The sequence below is a fragment of the Protobothrops mucrosquamatus genome, unplaced genomic scaffold (genome assembly GCF_001527695.2).
Source record: "Protobothrops mucrosquamatus isolate PMUCROS unplaced genomic scaffold, P.Mucros_1.0 scaffold_256, whole genome shotgun sequence".
Lineage (NCBI taxonomy): Eukaryota > Metazoa > Chordata > Lepidosauria > Squamata > Viperidae > Protobothrops > Protobothrops mucrosquamatus.
Genome location: NW_015386332.1, coordinates 1,871,021 through 1,893,840, shown reverse-complemented (window position 1 = coordinate 1,893,840; position 22,820 = coordinate 1,871,021). Strand labels below are relative to the sequence as shown.

At 40.3% G+C, this 22,820-nt stretch overlaps 1 protein-coding gene across 1 annotated transcript in view; it reads left to right on the top strand.

Moving 5' to 3' along the window:
- Positions 1-22,562, top strand: part of SPNS2 (sphingolipid transporter 2) — a 37,268-nt gene extending 14,706 nt beyond the window's left edge. Inside the window, exons 4-10 of the mRNA XM_015831327.1 lie at positions 7,481-7,547; positions 12,644-12,786; positions 13,591-13,743; positions 15,078-15,267; positions 18,165-18,230; positions 20,224-20,322; positions 22,395-22,562. Of these exons, the coding sequence (XP_015686813.1) occupies positions 7,481-7,547; positions 12,644-12,786; positions 13,591-13,743; positions 15,078-15,267; positions 18,165-18,230; positions 20,224-20,322; positions 22,395-22,562 (886 nt within the window). The remainder of the gene's footprint in view (positions 1-7,480; positions 7,548-12,643; positions 12,787-13,590; positions 13,744-15,077; positions 15,268-18,164; positions 18,231-20,223; positions 20,323-22,394) is intronic.
- Positions 22,563-22,820: the final 258 nt, after the last annotated feature.

Below are 22,820 nucleotides of genomic sequence, written 5' to 3'. Positions count from 1 at the left end.
ACGAGGGGATAGATGGGGAACTCATCAAATTTGCGGATGACACCAAGCTGGCAGGAATAGCCAACACTCCAGAAGACAGGCTTAAGATACAGGAGGACCTGGACAGACTTGAACACTGGGCGCTATCTAACAAAATGAAATTCAATGGTGAAAAAAGTAAGGTTCTACATTTAGGCAAGAAAAACCAAATGTACAGGTACAGTATAGGGGGTACCTTGCTCAATAGTAGTAACTGTGAGAGGGATCTCGGAGTCCTAGTGGACAATCACTTAAATATGAGCCACCAGTGTGCTGCATCTGCCAAAAAAGCCAACACAGTGCTGGGCTGCATTAACAGAGGGATAGAATCAAGATCACGTGAAGTATTAATACCACTTTACAATGCCTTAGTAAGGCCACACTTGGAATACTGCATCCAGTTTTGGTCACCACGATGTAAAAAAGATGCTGAGACTCTAGAAAGAGTACAGAGAAGAGCAACAAAAGTGATTAGGGGACTGGAGGCTAAAACATATAAGGAACAATTGCTGGAATTGGGTATGTCTAGTTTAACGAAGAGAAGGACGAGGGGGGACATGATAGCAGTGTTCCAATATCTCAGGGGCTGCCATAAAGAAGAGGGAGTCAATCTATTCTCCAAGGCACCTGAAGGCAGGACGAGAAGCAACAGTGGAAACTGATCAAGGAGAGACGCAACCTAGAACTAAGGAGAAACTTCGTGACAGTTAGAACAATTAACCAGTGGAACAACCTGCCTCCAGAAGCGGTGAATGCTCCAAAACTGGAAGTTTTTAAGAAGAGACTGGACAGCCATTTGTCTGAAATGGTATAGGGTTTCCTGCCTGAGCAGGGGGTTGGACTTGATGACCTCCAAGGTCCCTTCCAACTTTACTACTACTACTACTACTACTACTACTACTACTACTACTACTACTACTACTACTATTATTATCATTATCATTATCATTATCATTATCATTATCATTATCATTATCATTATCATTATCATTATCATTATCATTATTATTATTATTATTATTATTATTATTATTGATCATTGCACAGTCAGACAGATGTTCAGACTGGATTTGGCATTTTGTCTACCTATCGAGTCCTTACCAAGGACCTGGGATAGGCAGATGTGGATGTTTGATAGTATTACAGATATCATCGCAGGATGGAATCAGTTCCTAGTAAGGCCGCCTTTTGCAATTGACTAATGGCGAATTTGTCAATGCCAATGGTGTTCAAGTGGTGCTTCAGTTGTTTTGGGATTGCTTCCAAGGCGCCTATTACTATTGGTACTACCCTTGCTTGCTTTTGCCACAGTTTTTCTATTTCTATTTGTAGGTCTTTGTATTTTGTTGTTGTTATTGTTATTGTTATTGTTATTGTTATTGTTATTGTTATTGTTATTGTTATTGTTATTATTATTCTATTCTATTCTATTCTATTCTATTCTATTCTATTCTCCAAAGCACCTGAGGGCAGGACAAGAAATAACGGGTGGAAGATCATTAAAGAGAGGTCCAACCTAGAACTAAGAAGAAGTTTCCTGACAGTGGGAACAATTAATCAGTAGAACAGCTTTTCTCTAGAAATTGTGAGTTTTCCATCATTGGAGGTTCTCAAGAAGACAGCTATTTGTCCATAATGGTCTCCTGTTTGAGGGGATTGTGTTATAAGACCTCCAAGATGCCCTCCAATACTATGATTCTACATTCTCTGTCCCTTTCCATGGGACCATAGAGGGGGTCTGAACTCAAATGAAGTTCTGACAACCCTTTTTTTTTTTAATCAGCTGGGCTATTCTTCTGGCTGACGGCTGCCTTTGCTGCCTGTTTTTTCCATTTAGGCTCTCTTATCAGTCGGGCACATTCTTCTCACTTGTGGTCAAGAGGAAGTCTCCATCTTCACAATGCCTGACCCCAAGTTTGGCAAGGTTGGAGACAGGGTGGGCACGTGAGGCTCGCCACCAAATTCCAAACAGTAAGCCTGCTTCCTGTGGAGAAACTCAGCTCTGTGTGTTTATTTCCACTGGGGGAAAACCTTTCCCGTAATGCGCCGGGTGACAAAATGTCTACAAGAGGATGTATTTCTGCTTTTGCATAGCGTACAAGTCGGAGACAAAGGCTTGAAAGCATTCCATTTGCTCTTCAGGAATGGGGGTATCTATCTGCCTGTTTATCTCCTCTTGGAAAGACCAGCTATTTTTCCCTGAAGATTTCAAGGAAGCTTGACTGAGTTTTGGCTATTAACATTTCTTTCCTGTAGCATTTTTAAATAGCAGCCGTTCCTGTTCCTGCAGTCGTGTAAAGAGGCCTGCAGATGTAAAAGCTGGAAAGCATATTTTGCTATGGTGAGGTGGGCTGGCTGCAGAACCATGGAAAGTTCAGCTTTTTCCCCAGAAGGGGAATACTTGGATTTCCCCTAGACCAGGGTAGGCAACCTTGGCTCTTTTATGACTCGTGGACTTCAACTCCCAGAATTCCTGAGCCAGCCATGCTGACTGAAGTCCACGAGTCATAAAAGAGCCAAGGATGCCTACCCCTGCACTAGAAAGAGAATACTTGCCTCCAGACGTTGTGGGTGCTCTGCCACTGGAGGATTTTAAGAAGAGAATGGCCAACCATTTGTCTGAAATAGTATAGGGTTTCCTGCCTAAGCAGGGGGTTGGACTAGAAGACCTCCAAGGTCCCTTCCAACTCTGCTATTCTGTTATTCTGTTAAGGCTCCTGTACAGGTAGTCCTCGACTTACAATCATTTGTTTAGCAACCATTCAAACTTACAACAGCACTGAAAAAAGTGACTTGCAACCAGCCTTCACATTTATGATTGTCACAGCATCCCCATAGTGACATGATCATAATTCAGGCAACTGGCACGTATTTACGACAGTTGCAGTATCCCTGGGTCACATGATCACCATTGGTGAGCTTTCCAGCCAGCTTCCATCAAGCAAAGTCAGAGATGGGAAGCAGATTTGCTTAGCAACTGCATGATTTGCTTGACAAATGTGGCAAAAAAAAGTTATAAAATTGGGCACGACTCACAACAACTGCAGTGGAAATTCACAAGTCCCAATTGTGGCCGTAAGTCGAGGACTCCCTGTATTTCTCAGCTTGAAGCAGATGTAAGGATTTCTGTTTTCCCTTGCCATCCACTCCCTTGCTGAACGCAAGACACTTGTCTCCAAGGCATTCCTGTGGGAACCATGCAAATATAAGACAAACATATAATTAATTAAATGAATTGTATAATTAAATGTAAAATATGCGCTGGAAACACGCACTGCAAAAATACGTTGGCATATATAAGAAGGATGTGGAGGAATTAGGAGTGCAGAGAAGAACTGAAAAGATGGCGAGAGTCTTGGAAGCTAAATTCTGTGAAGAACAATGAAAATAACTGAGTATGTCTAACCTAGAAGAAAAGGCTGAGGGGATACATGGTCACAGTCTATGGGCAAGAGGGGAAGACAAATGGAAGCACAGATACAGTATAGGTGTAGTAACTGTAGTAACTGTGAGAGGAATCTTGGAGTCCTAGTGGACAATCACTTAAATATGAGCTAGCAGTGTGCTGCAGCTGCCAAAAAAGCCAACAGAGTCCTAGGCTGCATTAACAAAGGGATAGAATCAAGATCACGTGAAGTGTTAATACCACTTTATAACGCCTTGGTAAGACCTCACTTGGAATACTGCATACAGTTTTGGTCGCCACAATGTAAAAAAGATGTTGAGACTCTAGAAAAAGTGCAGAGAAGAGCAACAAAGAATATTGGAGGCTAAAACATATAAAGAATGGTGGCTGGAACTGGGTATGTCTAATCTATTGAAAAGAAGGACTGGGGTGACATGATAGCAGTGATTGCCACAAAGAAGAGGGAGTCAAGCTATTCTCCAAAGTACCTGAAGGCAGGACAAGAAGCAATGGATGTAAACTAATCAAGGAGAGAAGCAACCTAGAATTAAGGAGAAACTTCCTGACAGTGAGAACAATTAGTCAGTGGAACAACCTGCCTCCAGAAGTTGTGATGATCCAACACTGGAAGTTTTTAAGAAGAGAATGGCCAACCATTTGTCTGAAATAGTATAGGGTTTCCTGCCTAAGCAGGGGGTTGGACTAGAGGACCTCCAAGGTCCCTTCCAACTCTGTTATTCTGTTATTGAAAGAGATCCGGACTCAAAATGAAAAGGGGGAATGGAACAGCCTCTCCTGCAGATGTGGGTGTCCTATCACTGGATGTCTTCAAACAAAGGTGGGGCAGTCATCGTTATATGATGGCTAGAGTGGTTTGATTAGACCTTTTCTAAAGTCCCTATAACTCTTTGATTCTACAAATATAAGAAGAACTCAGTAGATTAGACCAAAGTCCAAACAGAAACAGATCAAAGACAGATCAGCTGGTTTCTGCTTGAAAATGACATAAAGCAATAAAATAATACCAATTCCTTACTACAGAGGTCAGCAGCTTTCTCAAGTGTGTACACCACAAAATAAAACATCATTTTTGTTTTAAAAAAGGCCCAAACCTCAGACTGTTTAGCAGATAGTCTCAAATGAATAACTCCATAAGGAAACCAATATTTCATCAGGTTCCAACTGTTTTTTTTAATTGTGCAACATTTATTTTAGGGTTGAATAAATCAGATATGTGTATTATGAAACTTTTTGCAGCTGATAGCCTTCCTTATACTTGTCCAGCAGCAACCAACGCTTGGATATTTATATTGTATCCTGCCCTATAACTGGAAGTTGTGACTAAACATTTTGTTTTGAGGCTATCTTTATATTTTCAACAATTGTCAGCCAGATTCCCAAGAATTCCACAAACAAGGCATGAAGTCAATCTTATTCAAACTGCTAGTATTTGTATTTATATGAGAACTTCTTTTAAAACCAGAGTAGTTGACACAATGGCATTTAAAAATCCACCCCTTCATTCCTTATTATGTACAGCAATTCAAATACTGGCTGCTATTTGCACTACTTAAATAGCACCTGCAGGTTTGGAAATTTAGGATGGTGAAATGTTAATCTTAATCAGCATAAGGATTTAAATAAAATCTGAGGTGAGAAAACTCATTTAGTGGCCATTTGCATTTTGCAGCATCTTCTGGCATACCAAAACACGTTCAACCATTTCTCTTTCTTTTGATTTTTCCCCCCCATAAATATGTTTGTTTATTTTCAGATTTCACCTTTTTGTTTGTGGGAAGTGCTATTTTGGGTATCTAAGCATTGGCACTCCCACCTGACCATTGGAAATAGAAGAACAAATGTAGAAGAATGAAAGGTTAAAACGATAGAAATATTACTGGTCTTCTAGATTAGAATGGATGATTCTTTTAAATATGGACAATTAACAAGGGATAATTTCAGTTTTAGCATAGCGTGTTGTCTGAACCAAGCTATTGTATCTGACCCACAATTTAAAGTACAGGTAGTCCGCAACTTACAACCACAATTGAGCCCAAAATTTACCTTGCTAGGTGAAAAAATTGTTAAATCAGTTTTGTCCCATTTTACGACTTTTCTTGCCACATTTATTTAGTGAATCACTGCAGTTAATAAATTAGTCATATGGCTGTTAAGTGAATCTGACTTTCCCATTGACTTTTCTTGTCATAAGGTCACAAACAGTGATCACATGACCCCGGGACACTGCAACCGTCACAAATATGAACCAGTTGTCAAGCATCCGAATGTAAATCACATGACCATGGGAATGCTGCAATGGTCATAAGTGTCAAAAATGGTCATAAGTCACTTTTTTCAGTACCTTTGTAACTTCGAACGGTCACTAAATGAACTGTTGTAAGTCGAGGACTACCTGTATGCATAGATAATGTAAGGATTCAAGCTGCCTCCCTTTCCCCCCCAAATATTCTCTTTGTGTCCACTATGCTTCTTGTTCTGAGATATCAGAGAACATTCATCAGAGCTAATTTATTTTCTAGCCAATGTGTACCCTGTGCTGATTATGTATCTAAGCATTGGCATCATGGGAGCGATTTTGTGAACCGGCACATATTCCATTTTATGAGAATGCCCACAATGTATTTTCAAAATGTTGTATATACTCTGCCCCAAAGGACTGCCTGATCCTGAATTTAGCTTAGCATGTTATTTTTATGAAGCTAATTCTGGTTCATAATTCAATAAACTGTAGTTAATCAAAGGTTCTTAGAGCCCAGATATCACAGTCCTCTCCTACATGTTCTAAGACTAGATAGCTCTGCAAAACAAAATAAATTACAGGTAGTTCTCAGTTTACGACTATTTGTTTAATGACTGTTTGAAGTTATAACAGTACTGAAAAAAGGGGGGGCTTATGACTGGTCTGCACACTTACTGTCATCACGGCATTCCCATGGTTACGTGATCAAAATTTGGCCATTTGGCCACTGAGGGTTGCAGCATCCTGGAGGGAGGGGTCACATGAGTGCTCTTTGCAACCCTGCCAGCTGAATTCTGACAAGCAAAATCAATGAGGGAAGTTGGATTTGCTTAACAATCTCATGAGTCACTTAATGACTGTAGTGATTCACTTAAGGACCACAGCAAAAAAGGTTGTGAAATCAGATGCAACTCACTTAACCATCATCTTGCTTAGATAAAGGAAGTTCTGGTCCCAGCTGTGGTTATACATTGAGGACTATAGTCAGGGCTGCCTCTACTCAAATCCTAGGAGAGAAAAACCCTTTGCTCCATAGATTTAGAGAAACGGTAGTTTTACTGGGAAAGAAGTGACTTTTCTCTAAATCTATGGAGTGAAGGGGTTTTCTTTCCTAGGATTTGAGTAGGGGCAGCCCTGACAACTACCTGTACCTCTATTACAGTGTTTTATATCAATGAATCCTGGGAGTTATAGTACCAAGAAGACGCCAAACTATTTCACAATCGATCTGTAGAAAGAGCCAATAAAGCCCTCTTAGTGCTACAATCCACTGGAGTCTGGATACAAAATAAAAACTCATTAAAATAGCCCAGGCAATTGAAAGACTCCCTTTATGAACCATAATTATTTTTAATGAGATCATTAGGACTCTGCCTATGACGCAATGTTGGGCTTGTGTGGATTTTTGCGATTGCAAATATATATATAGCTTGGGAGAGTGTGGAAATCTCTTACATTAGAAATTTAAAGATTTGTGTAATATCGTTACTGGGTTGGCTACACTTAAAAGGCTGGATGAGTAATAACAAGAGCATCAAGGAAGCAACAAAAATAAGTGATTTTAGCATCTCTTTACAGCCATCTATTTGTCCACTAAGATCTGGGTAATCCGAAAAATGCTGTAATGTCTTGAGGAACATGTTTCTTTCTTGATTTGGTAACTATGGTAAAATGAATATATCTGGAGCCATTGGGAACTCAGGCTGGCTCAAAACCTGACTAAATAACTGAAGTCATATTTGATTTTTTCCTGTGTGGTTTTATCTTAATATTTTTTATTTCTTTTTGTTTTCTAGTGGTTTAGGATATATCACGGGATCAAGTGTCAAGCAAGTAGCTGGAGACTGGCACTGGGCCCTGCGGGTGAGTAGTGAGCAGGATTATCATAACTGCATTGCAGAAATCTACGTCACCACAAGATGGCAGTAAAGAGAGATAGGACACTCCAACTCTTGGCTACTATCTAGTGATGATCCAGTTTTTGCAGCCTTTGTATTGTAGCTCTAGTAATGAACTCCTGTTTAGATTTAACACATTTGTATATAAAAAAATAAATATCATGCCTCTTTCCCCCTGATTTATAATTTATAAATTATAATTTATAATTCAGTGGAATTCGGGTGCAACATAATGGCCTGATATCGGTGGTAGTAAGCCCTGATGTGTGGTTTGTTTGGCTTGAACTTAACATGTTCTGCAAACCTAGCCATTGCAATGTGTAAATCATAGTATTTGGCATAGTATTTGGCTTTGTGTGAATGTATGAATACAACAAGCTGTGGTTTGTTTATTCAGCTCATGGTGTGCAGAGTGCTGCTTGTGGAGAGAAGATTTGATGGAAATGAATTTTTTATCCTCTTATATTATTTTGGACATAAACTTTTGCAGTTGAGTGTGATTGATAACAGAGGTTAATTATGCTACAATTATAAGTAGGCTAGCAAATAATTAATTTGTGGATGTTGCTTACTGCCTGTTTTTTTCCATACATATTTATTCCTTCAAAAAAATTCCAGAAGCTTTGGATGATATGAATGTAGGATCTGGACAACTTTCCTGTGACCTTTCTAATTATTCTCCATGGTCAGTCAAAGGTGCGGCTTATATTATAATGTCACTGGTGCAGATGAGGCCAGCATTTGACTCACCATTTCTCTTTCTAAAGTGCTTGATGGGGTTAAAGTAGATGGGAACTCTGTAGCCCCAAAATGACTCATTTGGGTTCAGTTAATGTGGCTGTGGATTGTTTAATCAGATCCAGGAGTGAAGCAATTGGACTGGGCTATTAGTGGCTGAGTTAATGGGTTGTGTACATAGAGCCACTGTGTTCCTGAGGTATATTCGGAGGTATTTGTAGAGGTATATGTGGGAAGATGACAAGAGCCAGAAAAAGGACAATTACATACTTTGCTGACTTTTTGCATTCTGGTAAGCAGAATGTTATTCCCAGCAATCCATTCCTGTTCTCCTCCAGTTTTCTTTGAGTTTTTGAGTTCTTCAGCTTTTTTTCCTTCAGGGTTTTTCCCCATTCTCCCCCCCCACACACACATTTTGGCAAATCTCTAAATTTGCCAATCGGAATAACAGAGTTGAAGGGACCCTGGAGGTCTTCCATTTCAACCCCTGCTCAAGCAGGAGACTCTATACCATTTCAGATAATAATAATAATAATAATAATAATAATAATAATAATAATAATAATAATAATAATAATAATAATAATAATAATAATAATAATAATAATAANGAAACCCTATACCATTTCAGACAAACGGCTGTCCAGTCTCTTCTTAAAAACTTCCAGTGTTGGAGCATTCACCATTTCTGGAGGCAGGTTGTTCCACTGGTTAATTGTTCTAACAGTCAAGAAGTTTCTCCTTAGTTCTAGGTTGCTTCTCTCCTTGATTAGTTTCCATCCGTTGCTTCTTGTCCTGCCTTCAGGCGCCTTGGAAAATAGCTTGACTCCCTCTTCTTTGTGGCAGCCCCTGAGATATTGGAATATTGCTATCATGTCCCCCCTCATCCTTCTCTTCATTAAACTAGACATACCCAATTCCAGCAGCCTTTCCTTATATGCTTTGGCCTCCAGTCCCCTGATCGTCTTTGTTGCTCTTCTCTGTACTCTTTCTAGAGTCTCAACATCTTTTTTACATCGTGGTGACCAAAACTGGATGCAGTATTCCAAGTGTGGCCTTACTAAGGCATTGTAAAGTGGTATTAATACTTCAGGTGATCTTGATTCTATCCCTCTGTTAATGCAGCCCTGCATTGTGTTGGCCTTTTTGGCAGCTGCAGCACACTGCTGGCTCATATTTAAGTGATTGTCCACTAGGACTCCGAGGTCCCTCTCACAGTTACTACTATTGAGCAAGGTACCCCCTATACTATACCTGTCCAACCTCTTCTTGAAAATCTCCAGTGATGGGGCACCCACAATTTCTGAAGGCAAGTTGTTCCACTGGTTGATTGTTCTTATTGTCAGGAAATTTCTCCTTAGTTCTAGGTTGCTTCTCTCCTTGATTAGTTTCCATCCATTGCTTCTTGTTCTTCCTTCAGATGCTTTGGAGAATAGGTTGGCCACCTCTTCTTTGTGGCATATTGCTATCATGTTACTCCTAATCCTTCTTTTCATTAAACTGGACATACCCAATTCCTGCAACCATTCTTCGTATGGTTAACCTCCAGTCCTCTACTCATCTTTGTTGCTTTTCTCTGTACTCTTTCTAGAGTCTCAATGTTGTTTTTATATCGTGGCGACTAAATCTAAATCATCAACCAAATTATCTCCCTTTTCCTTATTGGTATTATTTTGAGTGCATACTGTAAATGTTGGCACTCATAAATGTTGATCCTCAAAGTAGAAAGAATTACAGTGAAGTGCTAGTACCCCATAATGGCTGTCATGACTAATCTGTACTATGATTAAATGTTCCTTTTACAAAGATCTTAATTAATTTTAATGCAACTCCTGCCCATTCACCTCCCCAACTAAAAAAAATGTCAGAGAGAAGGACTGTATTTAATCCACTTATATATAAAACTTGGCCTAAAACTGAAACAGCTAGTTTCATGTCTAGTTTAATGAAAAGAAGGACTAGGGGGGATATGATAGTAGTGTTCCAATATCTAAAGGGTTGCCACAAAGAAGAGGGAGTCAAACTATTCTCCAAAGCGCCTGAAGGCAGGACAAGAAGCAATGGATGGAAACTAATCAAGGAGAGAACCAACCAACCAAGAACTAAGGAGAAATTTCCTGACAGAACAATTAATCAGTGAACCAACTTGCCTCCAAAAGTTGTGAATGCTCCAACATTGGAAAAAGAGATTGGACAACCATTTGTCCGAAATGATACAGGGTTTCCTGCTTGAGCAGGGGGTTGGACTAGAAGACTTCCAAGGTCCCTTCCAACTGGGTTATTTTGTTATTTGGCCAAATTTAAACCCTGTATGGTGTATTTTTGCCATTTCTCACTGAGATTTCCGCCTCACCTCTTTTCCATAGCTTCTCTTTCATTTACTCCCCTCATTTGTTGGAGCACATACAAAATCTGTTATACAATTTAGAGCGCTTCTGATTTATTCCAGTTTATTTTGAGATAGGTAGTAAAGGAAAGGTGGCCTCAGTCCACTGTTCTTAATTCCCCTTATTATTAAACATAAAGGATCTTTTTTTCTGTTTGGGGGTGCATGAGAGAGGGGGAAACTTTGTCTCACTTCACATTTCTTTTCCTGCACTGAGCCGTTCTTATTTCCTTCTATTTTATCCCCTTGGCGATGTTGATAAATGTGCTAGGGAAGACTAGCACACAATGCACACACAGCAGACACAAAAAAATATTGGCCTGGATGGAAAAATAGCCAAGAGGAAATAAGACGGCAAAACTGCTTACTGACTTTTGACCCTGCTTGGATTCCGGCCATCAGAGAGGTGATCTCTGTTTTCTTGTCACTGGCCTTCTGCGGAGGTGGAATTTCAGAGATGGAGCCATTTGGAGGTGTTGAATACCATCACATGCCTGGTTTAGAATAAGCATCTCTATGCGGGTTAATTAGTTCTGTTTTGTAGATGAGATAGAATTTGCATGGCATTTTCAAGTGCTGAGAGGACATGGAATGCATGATTTAGGTGGGTGTTGTTTTTTTTTTTTTTACATCAGCGTTATAAATTGTGCCAGCATAATTATCCTTCATATAGTTCATGTTGTAGATTATGGGTAGGAGGGAAGGTTAAGATTGCAAGTGAATTAATGAAAGAAGAAAGATTCAATTGATAATAGCTTTGTCTACTTAGCAAAGGAATGGAATGCGTTAAGTAGGATGTTACTCCCAGATTTTATTTTATTTATTTATTTATTTATTTATTATTTGAATTTATATCCCGCCCTTCTCCTTGCGGACTCAGGGCGGCTGACAATCAATTAAAAACACCACTAACAATCACAAGTTAAAATTAATTAAAATGAAATATTTAAATTGTCTAATTAAAAAGTAATTAAAAACCCCTCTAAAAAACCCCTCTTAAAAATTATCCTAGGCCAGTCCCGCTTGTTGTGGGTTGTCATATATCCTAGGCCAGTCCCGCTTGTTGTGGGTTGTCATATATGTATATCTTCATTTATTTTATAACAAATTGTATAGCATTACAGGTAGTCCTTGCTTAGCGACCTGTCTCATTTAGGGACAATTTTCACTTGATACGATAATGAAAAAGTAACTTTGCAACCAATCCTCACATTTATGACCTTCTCAGGTCTATAAAGCCAAGGAATACTGAAGTAAGATCATAAGCACGGTTACAGTTAGCTAGTGATTTGTTTAATGACCAAGTTGCCAACTGTGATCACTAAACAAGGCCTACCTGTTTGCTGTTGACTTTGCTGCTGGGATATTCTGAGTCAACCTAATTTTTGATGGTGAGGCGGAACTTCCTTGGAAACCTGGCTATGCTGTATGGATCTCTTATGAGTTTGGAAAGGAGGGCATGATCAAGTTGTATGACATTATATATGACATGGAGAAAGTGGACAGGGAGATTTTCTTTCAGACTTATACTGCCAGACAACCAAACTGATTCTGATTAACATGGAATCAAAACTTTACCTCTCTAAATTCACTTGTAGGAGAAGAAGTTCTAAAAATGGCTCGTTTTAAAATGACTTGCCTACAAGGCCTCTTCCTTTCAAATGCTATAAATAAGTTGTCATGCATGGAGATAAATAATTTGCCCTCCAGACTTTTCAGACCTCAGTTCTGAAGATTCAACCCCATCATTCCAATCTTTTCTTTGCAGTTCTCAATGTAGGAATTTCTTAATTTTATAAGAAAAACTAGAGGAGGTGAGTCAGAAAGATGAATTTCTGTTCTAATCTAGGAATCCTGTTCTTCGACTTGAGTTTTGATGTCAGGTCATCTGCTTTGGGCTATTTTCTTAAGTTGTTTTTCTCTCTCTTCTCTTCCAGGTTTCTCCACTTTTAGGTATGATCACAGGGACACTTATCTTAATATTTGTACCAGCTGCTAAGAGAGGCAATGCTGAACAACTGGGAGCACAGCTGAAGGCTAGGACCTCCTGGCTGAGGGACATGAAGGCCTTGATAAGAAAGTAAGGCAACCTTGTTTAATTAAGGTTGATTCTTAATTTTTCTATGTTAGAAACCAACTTGAGATACTTTACGGGTGCAAAACCAGACAACTGAGGCTAACATTTTTGAAAATTGCCTCAATATTCCACTTTTCCAGCTTCTTTTTCATGAAGCTACTGATGACAGCAACTGTTTAGCGTAATATCAACACCACTGATGTGCTAAGTGCCTTGTATATTAGAGAAATGATAACAGTCCTTCCCTAGAGGACTTTTAATTCCTTTGTATCACCATGTTACGCTGATGTGGTTTTTCGCCCTCTTTTGCCACAGAGCTGCAGTTTTATGGTAGAAATTAAGAATAACAGAGTTGGAAGGGTCCTTGGAAGTCTTCTAGTCCAACCCCTTGCTCAAGCAGGAAACCCTATACCATTTCAGACAAATGGTTGCTCAATCTCTGCTTAAAAACCCATAACTTCTGGAGGCAAGTCGTTCCACAGATTAATTGTTCTAACAGTCAGGAAATTTCTCTTTAGTTCTAGGATAGTTCTGTCCTTGATTAGTTTCCATCCATTACTTCTTGTCCTGCCTTCAGGTGCTTTGGAGAATAGCTTGACTCCCTCTTCTTTGTGGTAGCTCCTTAATTATAGCCGCTTAATTATAAATTATAGATGTCAAACTCTGGAAAGAGTTTTTAAGATTATTTCTGGGCTACTGTATGAGTAAGAGGGATCAGATGTTTCCTGGGGCAGATCTGCTTTCTTTCTTCTACTCTGTTCAGAAGACTCACTTCATTTACTGACCTACAACCCCCTTTGTCTTCAGTCGCAGCTATGTCTTCTCGTCCCTGGCTACCTCTGCTGTTTCTTTTGCCACGGGAGCTCTAGGGATGTGGTTCCCTGTTTACCTGCATCGGGCCCAGGTTGTTCAAAAAACAGCAGAGATTTGCACTTCACAGCCCTGTGGGACCAAAGACAGGTGAGGTTTTGTTCATATTCCCCTATAAGCTATAATAGATTTCCTTAGAATATGTTCACATATGGTGGGCTGTATTTGCTTTATGGTATAGCAGATGCTGCTCTAAACCTCCAGAGGAAGAGTGGGCAGAACACATTTTAAATGAATAAATGGAATTGCCGTGTTCAGAGGCAGCAAGCATGAACGCTCCAAGAGCCAGAAGGAGTTAGACAACTGCAGGAGAAGGTTGTTACTCACATGCCCCACTTGAGTGCTTCTTGGCAGACAGGCTTGGTTGGCCACAGGACCAGAAGACTTTCGCTGGTTCCTCAGATAGTTAGAAACCAAGCCTTGCTGCTTAGATGCGGTTCATTTGAGGATACCATGGGCTGGGAGTGAAACAAAAGGAGCGTTAGACTTTCTTTAGTGACCATCATTGGGACTGGCAATGCAGTTGATAAAGAGAAGTGGTCACTAAGTGAAACACCACAATGTTGTGATTTTACTTCAGTTTTGCTTTGTAGACCTGCCAAAGGTCATAAATGCAAGGACTGGCTGTAAAATTACTTGTTCATGCAAATGGTGGCTAAATAAGTCAGTCACTAAATGAGGACTAGCTGTACTTTTTTCAGTTCAGGCTGTTCTTCTGGACTTTCTAAATATAGTCTTAATATTTAGTACAATCCACAAAGCTTTTTATAGAATTTTTTTAAAAGCAGGAATTTATTTATTTTTATTTCTTCCTGCAGCCATGATAGTGTTTGACTTCTGAGAAGAAAATAAAGGCAGGACGTTACATCTTAAATTCTATCTGCTCATATAACTTCAGTTGACAAGTAGTGGCTTTTTATGCATTTTTAATTTTTTTTTCCCTCTGTACTTTTGTGTCCTTTGTTGCCTTAATTGTCACAACTACCATGAGAGGCAGAGATTTGTATTTTGTTTAATGATAAGCTAAATGAAACTTGAGTACATGATTTGTTTAAGAATGGTTGAATGCGGGCATGGCGTGGCAAAGGATAGCTTGTCCAGAGATGCTGTAAGTTTTAAATAAACTTCTTAAATGCAAATATTTTTAATTTTCCATGTATTGATCAATAAAAAACTCAGATCTGAGTTATGAAAGAACATAGAATTCCTATGAAACATGAAGATCTCCAGAACTTGCATTTTTTGTTTTCTGAATTCTTTTTTAGGGGCTTAGTCCATCAATTTCCATGTAGCACCTCTTACTCATAGCCTTGCTTTGCTAATTCAACCCTCTCCGCTGCCTCTCACCTACTGCCGTGTGTATAAAAATAAATCCACCTAAATGAGAAAAGATTTTTATTTCTGGAATCGTTCTGTGTCCTTAGCTTGATCTTTGGAGCCATCACCTGTTTCACTGGATTTCTGGGCGTGATCACTGGGGCTGGAGCTACTAAGTGGTGCCGGGTGAAAACCCAGAGAGCGGATCCTTTGGTTTGCGCCGTTGGGATGCTGGGATCAGCCATCTTTACCTGCTTGATTTTCGTTGCAGCGAAGAACAGCATTGTCGGAGCCTATGTAAGTGGTCAGTCTGGAGAAGGGGAGGATGAAATGGATTTCTCTTCCTTTATTCATCTACCTACAGATAGTCCTCGAGTTACAGCTGTAATGGAGCTTACCCATTATGGTTGTAAGTCCTGGCTGGCCCGATTTTACGATGTTCTTTGTGAGGGTCATTAAATGAACACAGCAATTGTAAAGCAAGCATAGTTGTTAAGCAAATGCCATGGTCATTAAGCAAACCCATTGTTCTCTATGTCACAGTTTTGCCAAAAATTGGAAGTGAATGCCAGCTTTTGGCAAAACCATCATGAAATTCGATCACGTGACTGCAGGATGCTGCAAAAGGCCGTAAATGTGGCCAGGTTGCTGAGCAACCAGAGTGCAATCATGTGCCCATGTGGGGTGGCTGACCGTCAAAACTTCAGATCGGGTCATAAATCCTCTTTTTTAGGTAAGTCGTAATTTTGCTACGTGATCAGTCATAAGTTGAGGACTACCTATATTCAGCCACTTAATTCTGCTTTTTGATTAGAGCAGGGGTATCAAACTCAATTTCATTGAGGGCCGCATCAGCATTGCAGTTGCCCTCAGGGGGCTGAGTGGGTGTGGCCAGAGTGGGTGCGGCCTATTGGGTGGGCGTGGATGGAGTGGGTGTGGCCTACTGGGTGGGTGTGGCCAGTGGGATAGATCTGAGGGTCTCTGGAAGAAGGGGGTGGGACCAGGGCAAGTGCCAAGGCATGGTCCACTGGAGGAGCCTCACTGTTCCTCTCAGGCCATGCAGGGGGGAGGGGCTTATGGGGCTAAGACTGAATACGTTTCAGCATAGATGGCCACCACAAAATTGCACATTGGCTCCTGGCTGGCCTAGGCCAGGGCCAAGGCAGAGGGGGCCGTTCCTTCACTGTTTCTAGGATGGCTTCGCGGGCCACATGAAACCACTTCGTGGGCCGCATCCGGCCCCCGGGCCTTGTGTTTGACATGTCTGGATTAGAAGAAGGGCTATAAAACAAGAAGCTCGCATTGTAGCCTCTCACTAAATCCCTTGTTTTCCTGAAAATATAAAAACTTGGGGGGAAAGCAGGGGGAGGGGGGAGAGAATTACCCTTACACACACACATGCATATATATATCATTACACACACACACACACACACACACACACACACACACACACGTGTGTAGGGTAGGGTAGGGTAGAGTAGGGGAGAAAGGGGACGAAACAATTATATTTTTTCCCTAGACCTTAACAACTCTATTGCCTTCTGGACATTTTAAATTTCAGGAAGTATGAATTCAGAATACCTGTAGAACACCCAGTTCCTTTCCCTGCTTTTATGATAGCAAAGAGGAAGATAAAGGACAGTGCCAAATACAGTGGCACCTTGGTACTCATCGTGAGTCCCGTGGGGAGAAGGGCGGCATAGAAGTTGGAAAATAAAATAAATAAATAAAATCGTTAATTGGCTCCGGGAGGCACGACGAGTACCAAAAACGATGAGTACCAAACATTTTTTTCTCATAAGAAATAATGTAGTGAGTCACAAGGCATCTGACACTGGCAAGTTCTAATTTGTGCATTAAGTACCAAACAAACGATGAGTACCAGGACAATATTTTCGCCTCAAAATGTGTTAAGTACCAAATTCGATGAGTTTCAAAGCAGTTGAGTACCAAAGATATGGAAAGTCTGCATGGAATCTCCACACTTGAAAATGGACCTTAGCCGATGCTTTAATGTACTAACTGATAATGATAATGATGATAATGATGATAAAGTTGGAAGGGACCTTGGAGGTCATCTAGTCCAACCCCCTGCTCAGGCAGGAAACCCTATACCATTTCGGACAAATGGCTGTCCAGTTTCTTCTTAAAAACTTCCATTGTTGGAGCATTCACCGCTTCTGGAGGCAGGTTGTTCCACTGGTTAATTGTTCTCACTGTCAGGAAGTTTCTCCTTAGTTCTAGGTTGCTTCTGGCGGCCTTGATTCTATTCCAATGTATTAAGTTCCATTTATACATTATTAATACAGTTCTTTGAATGCTGAGCCTTCTGTAGTTAAAATGGCCCTGGCAGTAACAAAATTAACACCTCTGAAAAGTTTTTGGAAACACGCACATGCACAAAAACTATTAGAAGTGACGTAAAACAAAGCTATTCCAAGTGCTTCAGAATCACCACTTTGCATTTTGAGTTCAAGACAATTTAAAATTGAAATGTTTGGTTTACCTTTAGCTGCCACCAGAATCCTTCTATTGTGTAATCAGCTTACATATTTAGCTGCCTCCTCAACAAGGCAGATTCCCTTTCAGTGCTTGATCTTTTTTTTTTTACAAACCCCAATTTTTCAGCATGCTCTGCGGCTTATGCTTGTATTTATGTCCATGTTTATACTGGTAGAATTATTGTTAGCTACTTTAAGAATTTAAGGAAGTATATAAATACTACAAATCAGGCAGAACATATGGCCTTGCAAATGTTGCTGGATTCTAGCTCCTTTTATCCCAGCCATAAGCCATGTTCAGTAACATCTGGAAATTCCCTGCTCCTGCTATAAATAAATTTCTCACCATAGTTGACCTCTACCTTTCTTGAAATACACAGAATTCTTGCCAGTTTCTAATCTTTCTCCTTATAAACATATAAAAAATATAAACTTATAAACCTTATAAAAATACAAATATCTTATAAGTATTTCTTTAATAAATAAAATTTCCCATCACAAATAAATAAAACAAAAAACCCATCCCTCCCCGTCACCTCCTCCCCTTGATAAGGTTCAGTGGATGTTAACAGTAAATTGCCATGCATTCGGTTACATTGGGGATACTGCCTTTAAAACAGAACACCAAATTGTGGGATATTTCTCAAACATGCATGAGTAAATGTTGTATGTCTAATGTTTCAACCACAGGTCTGCATTTTTATTGGTGAGACTCTTTTGTTTTCAAACTGGGCCATCACAGCTGACATACTTATGGTAAGTGGATATGAATGTATACTTGCATTTCATTTACTGGTATAGGGCTATATGTATGTTTTGCAATTGGGCAAACTGTTGTTGGACTCAAACACTAAGCTTGGACTATGTGCCTAACATAAATGCATTTCCTTAGTTACAAACTAGATAGAAGACTAATCTAATTAAAAATAATCAAGTTTAGTTGCTGGGCAAATGCAGCTGCTAGGTCTTTAAGTGACCTGGTTAAATATGTTGGTGTGAATGCGGCCTCATCAGCCATAGCTAGTATGGCTAATTTTCTCCTGCAGGGCGACCATTGCAATGTTCCTCATTAAAGTTGCTAGGAAGAGACTTGCACTTTAAATAACTTTAATTTAGACTTATTGTTTTGTGACTCTTCACCAGCGTCTCCTCAAGTTCTTGCTCTTTCTCCACATAATACACACACACACACACATTTCGCTTCTTCATTTGGAGAGCTGTCTCCTTGTTTAAACCTTGCTAGAGATTCCATTCTCCAGCTTTTGAGAGACCATCTCTCATCTCTCACTTCTAATTACAGATTTTCCCAATAAAGGCATAGTTTTGCCCACCATTAAAGCAGGAGATCTAGCTTACATATTTCATGTTGTGTAGATATAGCAGGAAGGTGCAAGTGGTAGCACATAGCCAATCTTGACTGTTCTAAAAAAAAAAGCTAAGCAGAATCAGACTTGGTTAGTATCCGGAATTGAAGACTACCATAAAATCCCAAGGCAATAGAAGTGGAAATGGGAAATTACCAGAAAGAAGCAGATTGGTTCTGGAGACCTCTTGGCTCCTTCCTTTCTCATTCCTCTGGATTTTGATATTGGTCCTAAAATTTATGGCCATTCTTAAATGGCCTTTGCCACTGGCCATTTCCATAGGATGTGGGCATCAAAAACAACAGTGGTTTAGAGATGCCTTCTGCAGTGCTATGAATAGTCTTGCTTGTTCTTTGTGGTGGGAAGCGGACATCACAGGGAAACCAGAACTTTCTCTAGGCCTCTACTTAAGGAGATATGCTTGGCCAAGCAAACGTATCCATCTTTCCTCATGCTTCCTGACACATGCATCACTTAGTACAAAATTGCCAGAGTGATCCCACACTTTTCCTTGGTTCTGACTTAGCCAACCTCTGTCCTTCTTTGGGCAGCTAAATCTGGGCAACTCCCATAGCAAAAATTTGGTTTCAGCTTTGTTTTATTATTCAGAATGCCAGTCTGCTTACTGACTACATCTGCAAACTTGGGCAGGAACTACTTTGTTACTAGCGGTTTCTTCCACCCTATGATCAGCTACTCCCAGTTGATTAACACAACCAACGTAGCTTATAGATCTCCCAACTTAATTCATGCAGTTCAGGAGCCCCAAACTGGGTTGCAGCTTAGTTCCAGGTTAAAAAGGATCTAACTGAGCCTTCTTCTGATCAGTTGCTCTCCAATTATGTTGGAGTACTATATCCACCCTCCGCAGACACCACATCAAATAGCATAGTGCCTGTGCATATGTGTGTCCATTCAAGTCACTCCTGCTGATTGTCTGGACAAGTCCCTGCAGTTTTCTTAGCAGCCTTTTCAGATGGATGGTTGTCATTGCCTTCTTCCACAGCTGAGAAAGAGTGACTGATCGAAAATCACCCTGCTGGCTTCAATTCCTAAGTCAGGACTAGAACTCATGATCTCCCCTTTTCTAGCCTGTTGCCTTAACCATTGCACCAAACTGGCTGCTGTTTACTGTGTGATAGTTCATATCTAGATAGAGTTAGGTAGGAAAGAGAGCCCGGGTGGTGTAGTGGTTAAAGGCAATTTTGCAGACAAAGTTCTGCCCACGGCCTGGAGCAATCCTGATGGGGCTCAAGGTTGACTGCCCAGAAAGTGCTGTAAAGCACTATGGGAAGGTATATAAGCCAAAATACTATTGTTATTGCTAAAGGAATTGACGTTTTAATCTTTTTCTCTCTCTCCCTACCTTCTGCATCCCATTTCAGTATGTGGTTATTCCTACACGTCGAGCAACAGCCGTAGCTTTACAGAGTTTCACCTCGCATCTTTTGGGTGATGCTGGAAGTCCCTACCTGGTTGGATTTGTAAGTATAGCCTTGGAACACCTGAGGAATATGATAAGAAGCTGGGTTCTTGTTCTGAGGATGATAGTTCTCCCTATCTCTGCACACACACAAGCTTTGTGATTGCACTTAATGCCCTTATCTGATTATTCAATGAATCCATATTCTGAGTTCATACAAAACATTGGGATATAAGCTAAGCCAACAGCCAGGTTTTGTATAACATAAATCCGCACTTTATGTATAACATAAATCTTTAGCCAAGTAATAACTAACCTAGCATAGCGTGTTGTGTGAATGCATCTTCTAGACCTTTATTATTAGAGTTGTTTGTCACCTATCTCACTTTGAGGCTATTCTTTATCTGAGTTGTGCAGTTTGTTGAATGAACTTAGCCACACATCTGCAAAAGAAGAAAATAAAGTACAATTAATGAAACCAGAAAGAGGCATAGCAATGAAGTGTTATTGGCACAACACAATTTTCTGCTTCCTCAGATCCACAGTTTAAGATATCTTTCTGATTTCTGTTGTGATTTTGAATTTAAAATGTATTTTGAAGTTTCCTATATACTCCTTTCTTCTCCTATTATCCCCCAAATCCTTGATGCTATAGACTTTTTTTGGGGGGGAGAGGATGTTCCAAATCATAGTAGCCCAGACAAAATGCTGCCATTTGAAGATAATTAGAAAACCTCCCCAAAATGATAAGGGGTGGATAGAGTGTTCTTTAACATAATCTTTCTAACACAGATAAGTTTCTCCCTCTCCTGAATTAGGGAAATGAGATGGAAGAGTTTTGAAGTGGTAGAAACAACTTTGAAGTTGTTTCACACTTCAAGAGGGAGCTAGTTACTCAGAAGGCTCCTCTATGTTAAGCATCCTAGTTTTGGTTCACATTATTACTCAGGGTAGTTCTAAAACACAATTATATGCACACTCCTACATGCCCACATGCCAAATATAGGGCTAACTTAGGCCACAGAACATATTGTTTCCTTTGGGTCCTCCAATCATTAAAATGAACGTATGCTTATTGCCTGATATTATTTAGCCACCTAGCCCAGATTGTCTACTGTGATCTGGGATTTTCCCAACTCTGTCTGGAGTTGCCTAGTTAAAATCTGAAGCAAAATGGATGCTTCATCATGACTTCACCCCACTTCTAGAATGAAGGTTTTGTGTACAAAGGGGATTTCTTGAGTTTGGCCCTCAGATGTTTAAGCTGAACCTAGGAAAGTGTCTGATACAATATCAGGTAATGGATTCCTTTAACACTGTCAGCTCTACCAAGTTTCAGGTGGAAAAGGCTTCCTCGGTTGATAGGTCCTTTAATAAAATAAAAGGTAAAGATTTCCCTGTCCAGTCAGGTCCGACTCTATGACTCCACTGTCATCTCTCTTTCTTGACCAAGTGAGCCAGGTTATTCGAAGATATTTTCCATGGTCATGTGGCCAGTATGGCTATATGCCAAGACACACAGAAAGCTATTATCTTCCCACCAAAGTGGTACCTGTTAATCTACTCGCATTTGCATGCTTTTGAACTGCTAAATGGGCAGGAGTTGGGGCAAGGAGCTCACCCCATTGTGCAGTGCTTGGGTATGGAACCCGGGCTTTCAGCTTTCCAGCTAACAAGCTCAGTGACTTTAACCATTGAGCCATCACACCCCCTTCAGATTCTTTAATAGAAGGTGGCAAAGTTGGCAACTGGAATTTTTGCATTTGGGAAAAGTGGGTGGTTTGTCTCTGAACAAGAGTTCCCACCATTCTCTTATCCCTGAAGGATCTAGTCTGGGGGTTACAGCCACTTGTGGAGAGACTTATACCAACAAGAAGAGAAAAACATAACAATGGGAAATCCTGCCTAACAGTAATGGGAGGAGCCAGGCAGTTAACTATAAGAATGTCAGGATTTGTTTTTCTGTGCAAAACTGAGCAAGTCTCGCAAATCTTGGCAAGGAAGCAGTTGGCTTTCCCCCATCCCATTTCAAATAAACTATGTTGGTGACAAAGAGAACGTCCATAAATAGACTTATCTCTATCTGTTCCTTCTCTTTCCACCCCCACCCCACCCCCCACTTTTCCCTTCTAGATCTCCGATGTGATACGGCAGAGCACAAAGGAGTCTCCACTCTGGGAATTCCTCAGTTTAGGCTATGCGCTGATGCTGTGCCCTTTTGTTGTGGTCCTCGGGGGGATGTTTTTCCTGGCCACGGCCCTCTTCTTCCTAAGTGACAGAGCCAAAGCCGAGCAACAGTGAGTACCTCTCAGTGGTGTGGGAAGAAGAAAATAGCATGCGTTATATTTTTAAAAAGGGTATTGTCATTTGCCATCTTGGCACTGGTATCCAATTTAACCAATGAGAAGAGGCCTGGGTGCATTTCCAATGTGAACAGCTTCAACCTCAGTTTGAAGCTCCGATTCAAGAAGTTGAGGGTGCAAAATTGTGTGCTTGGAGACTCCAGTGATCTCTAATAATGAAAGAGTTATCATTTCCAGATTTGTTAGTAGATCAGTC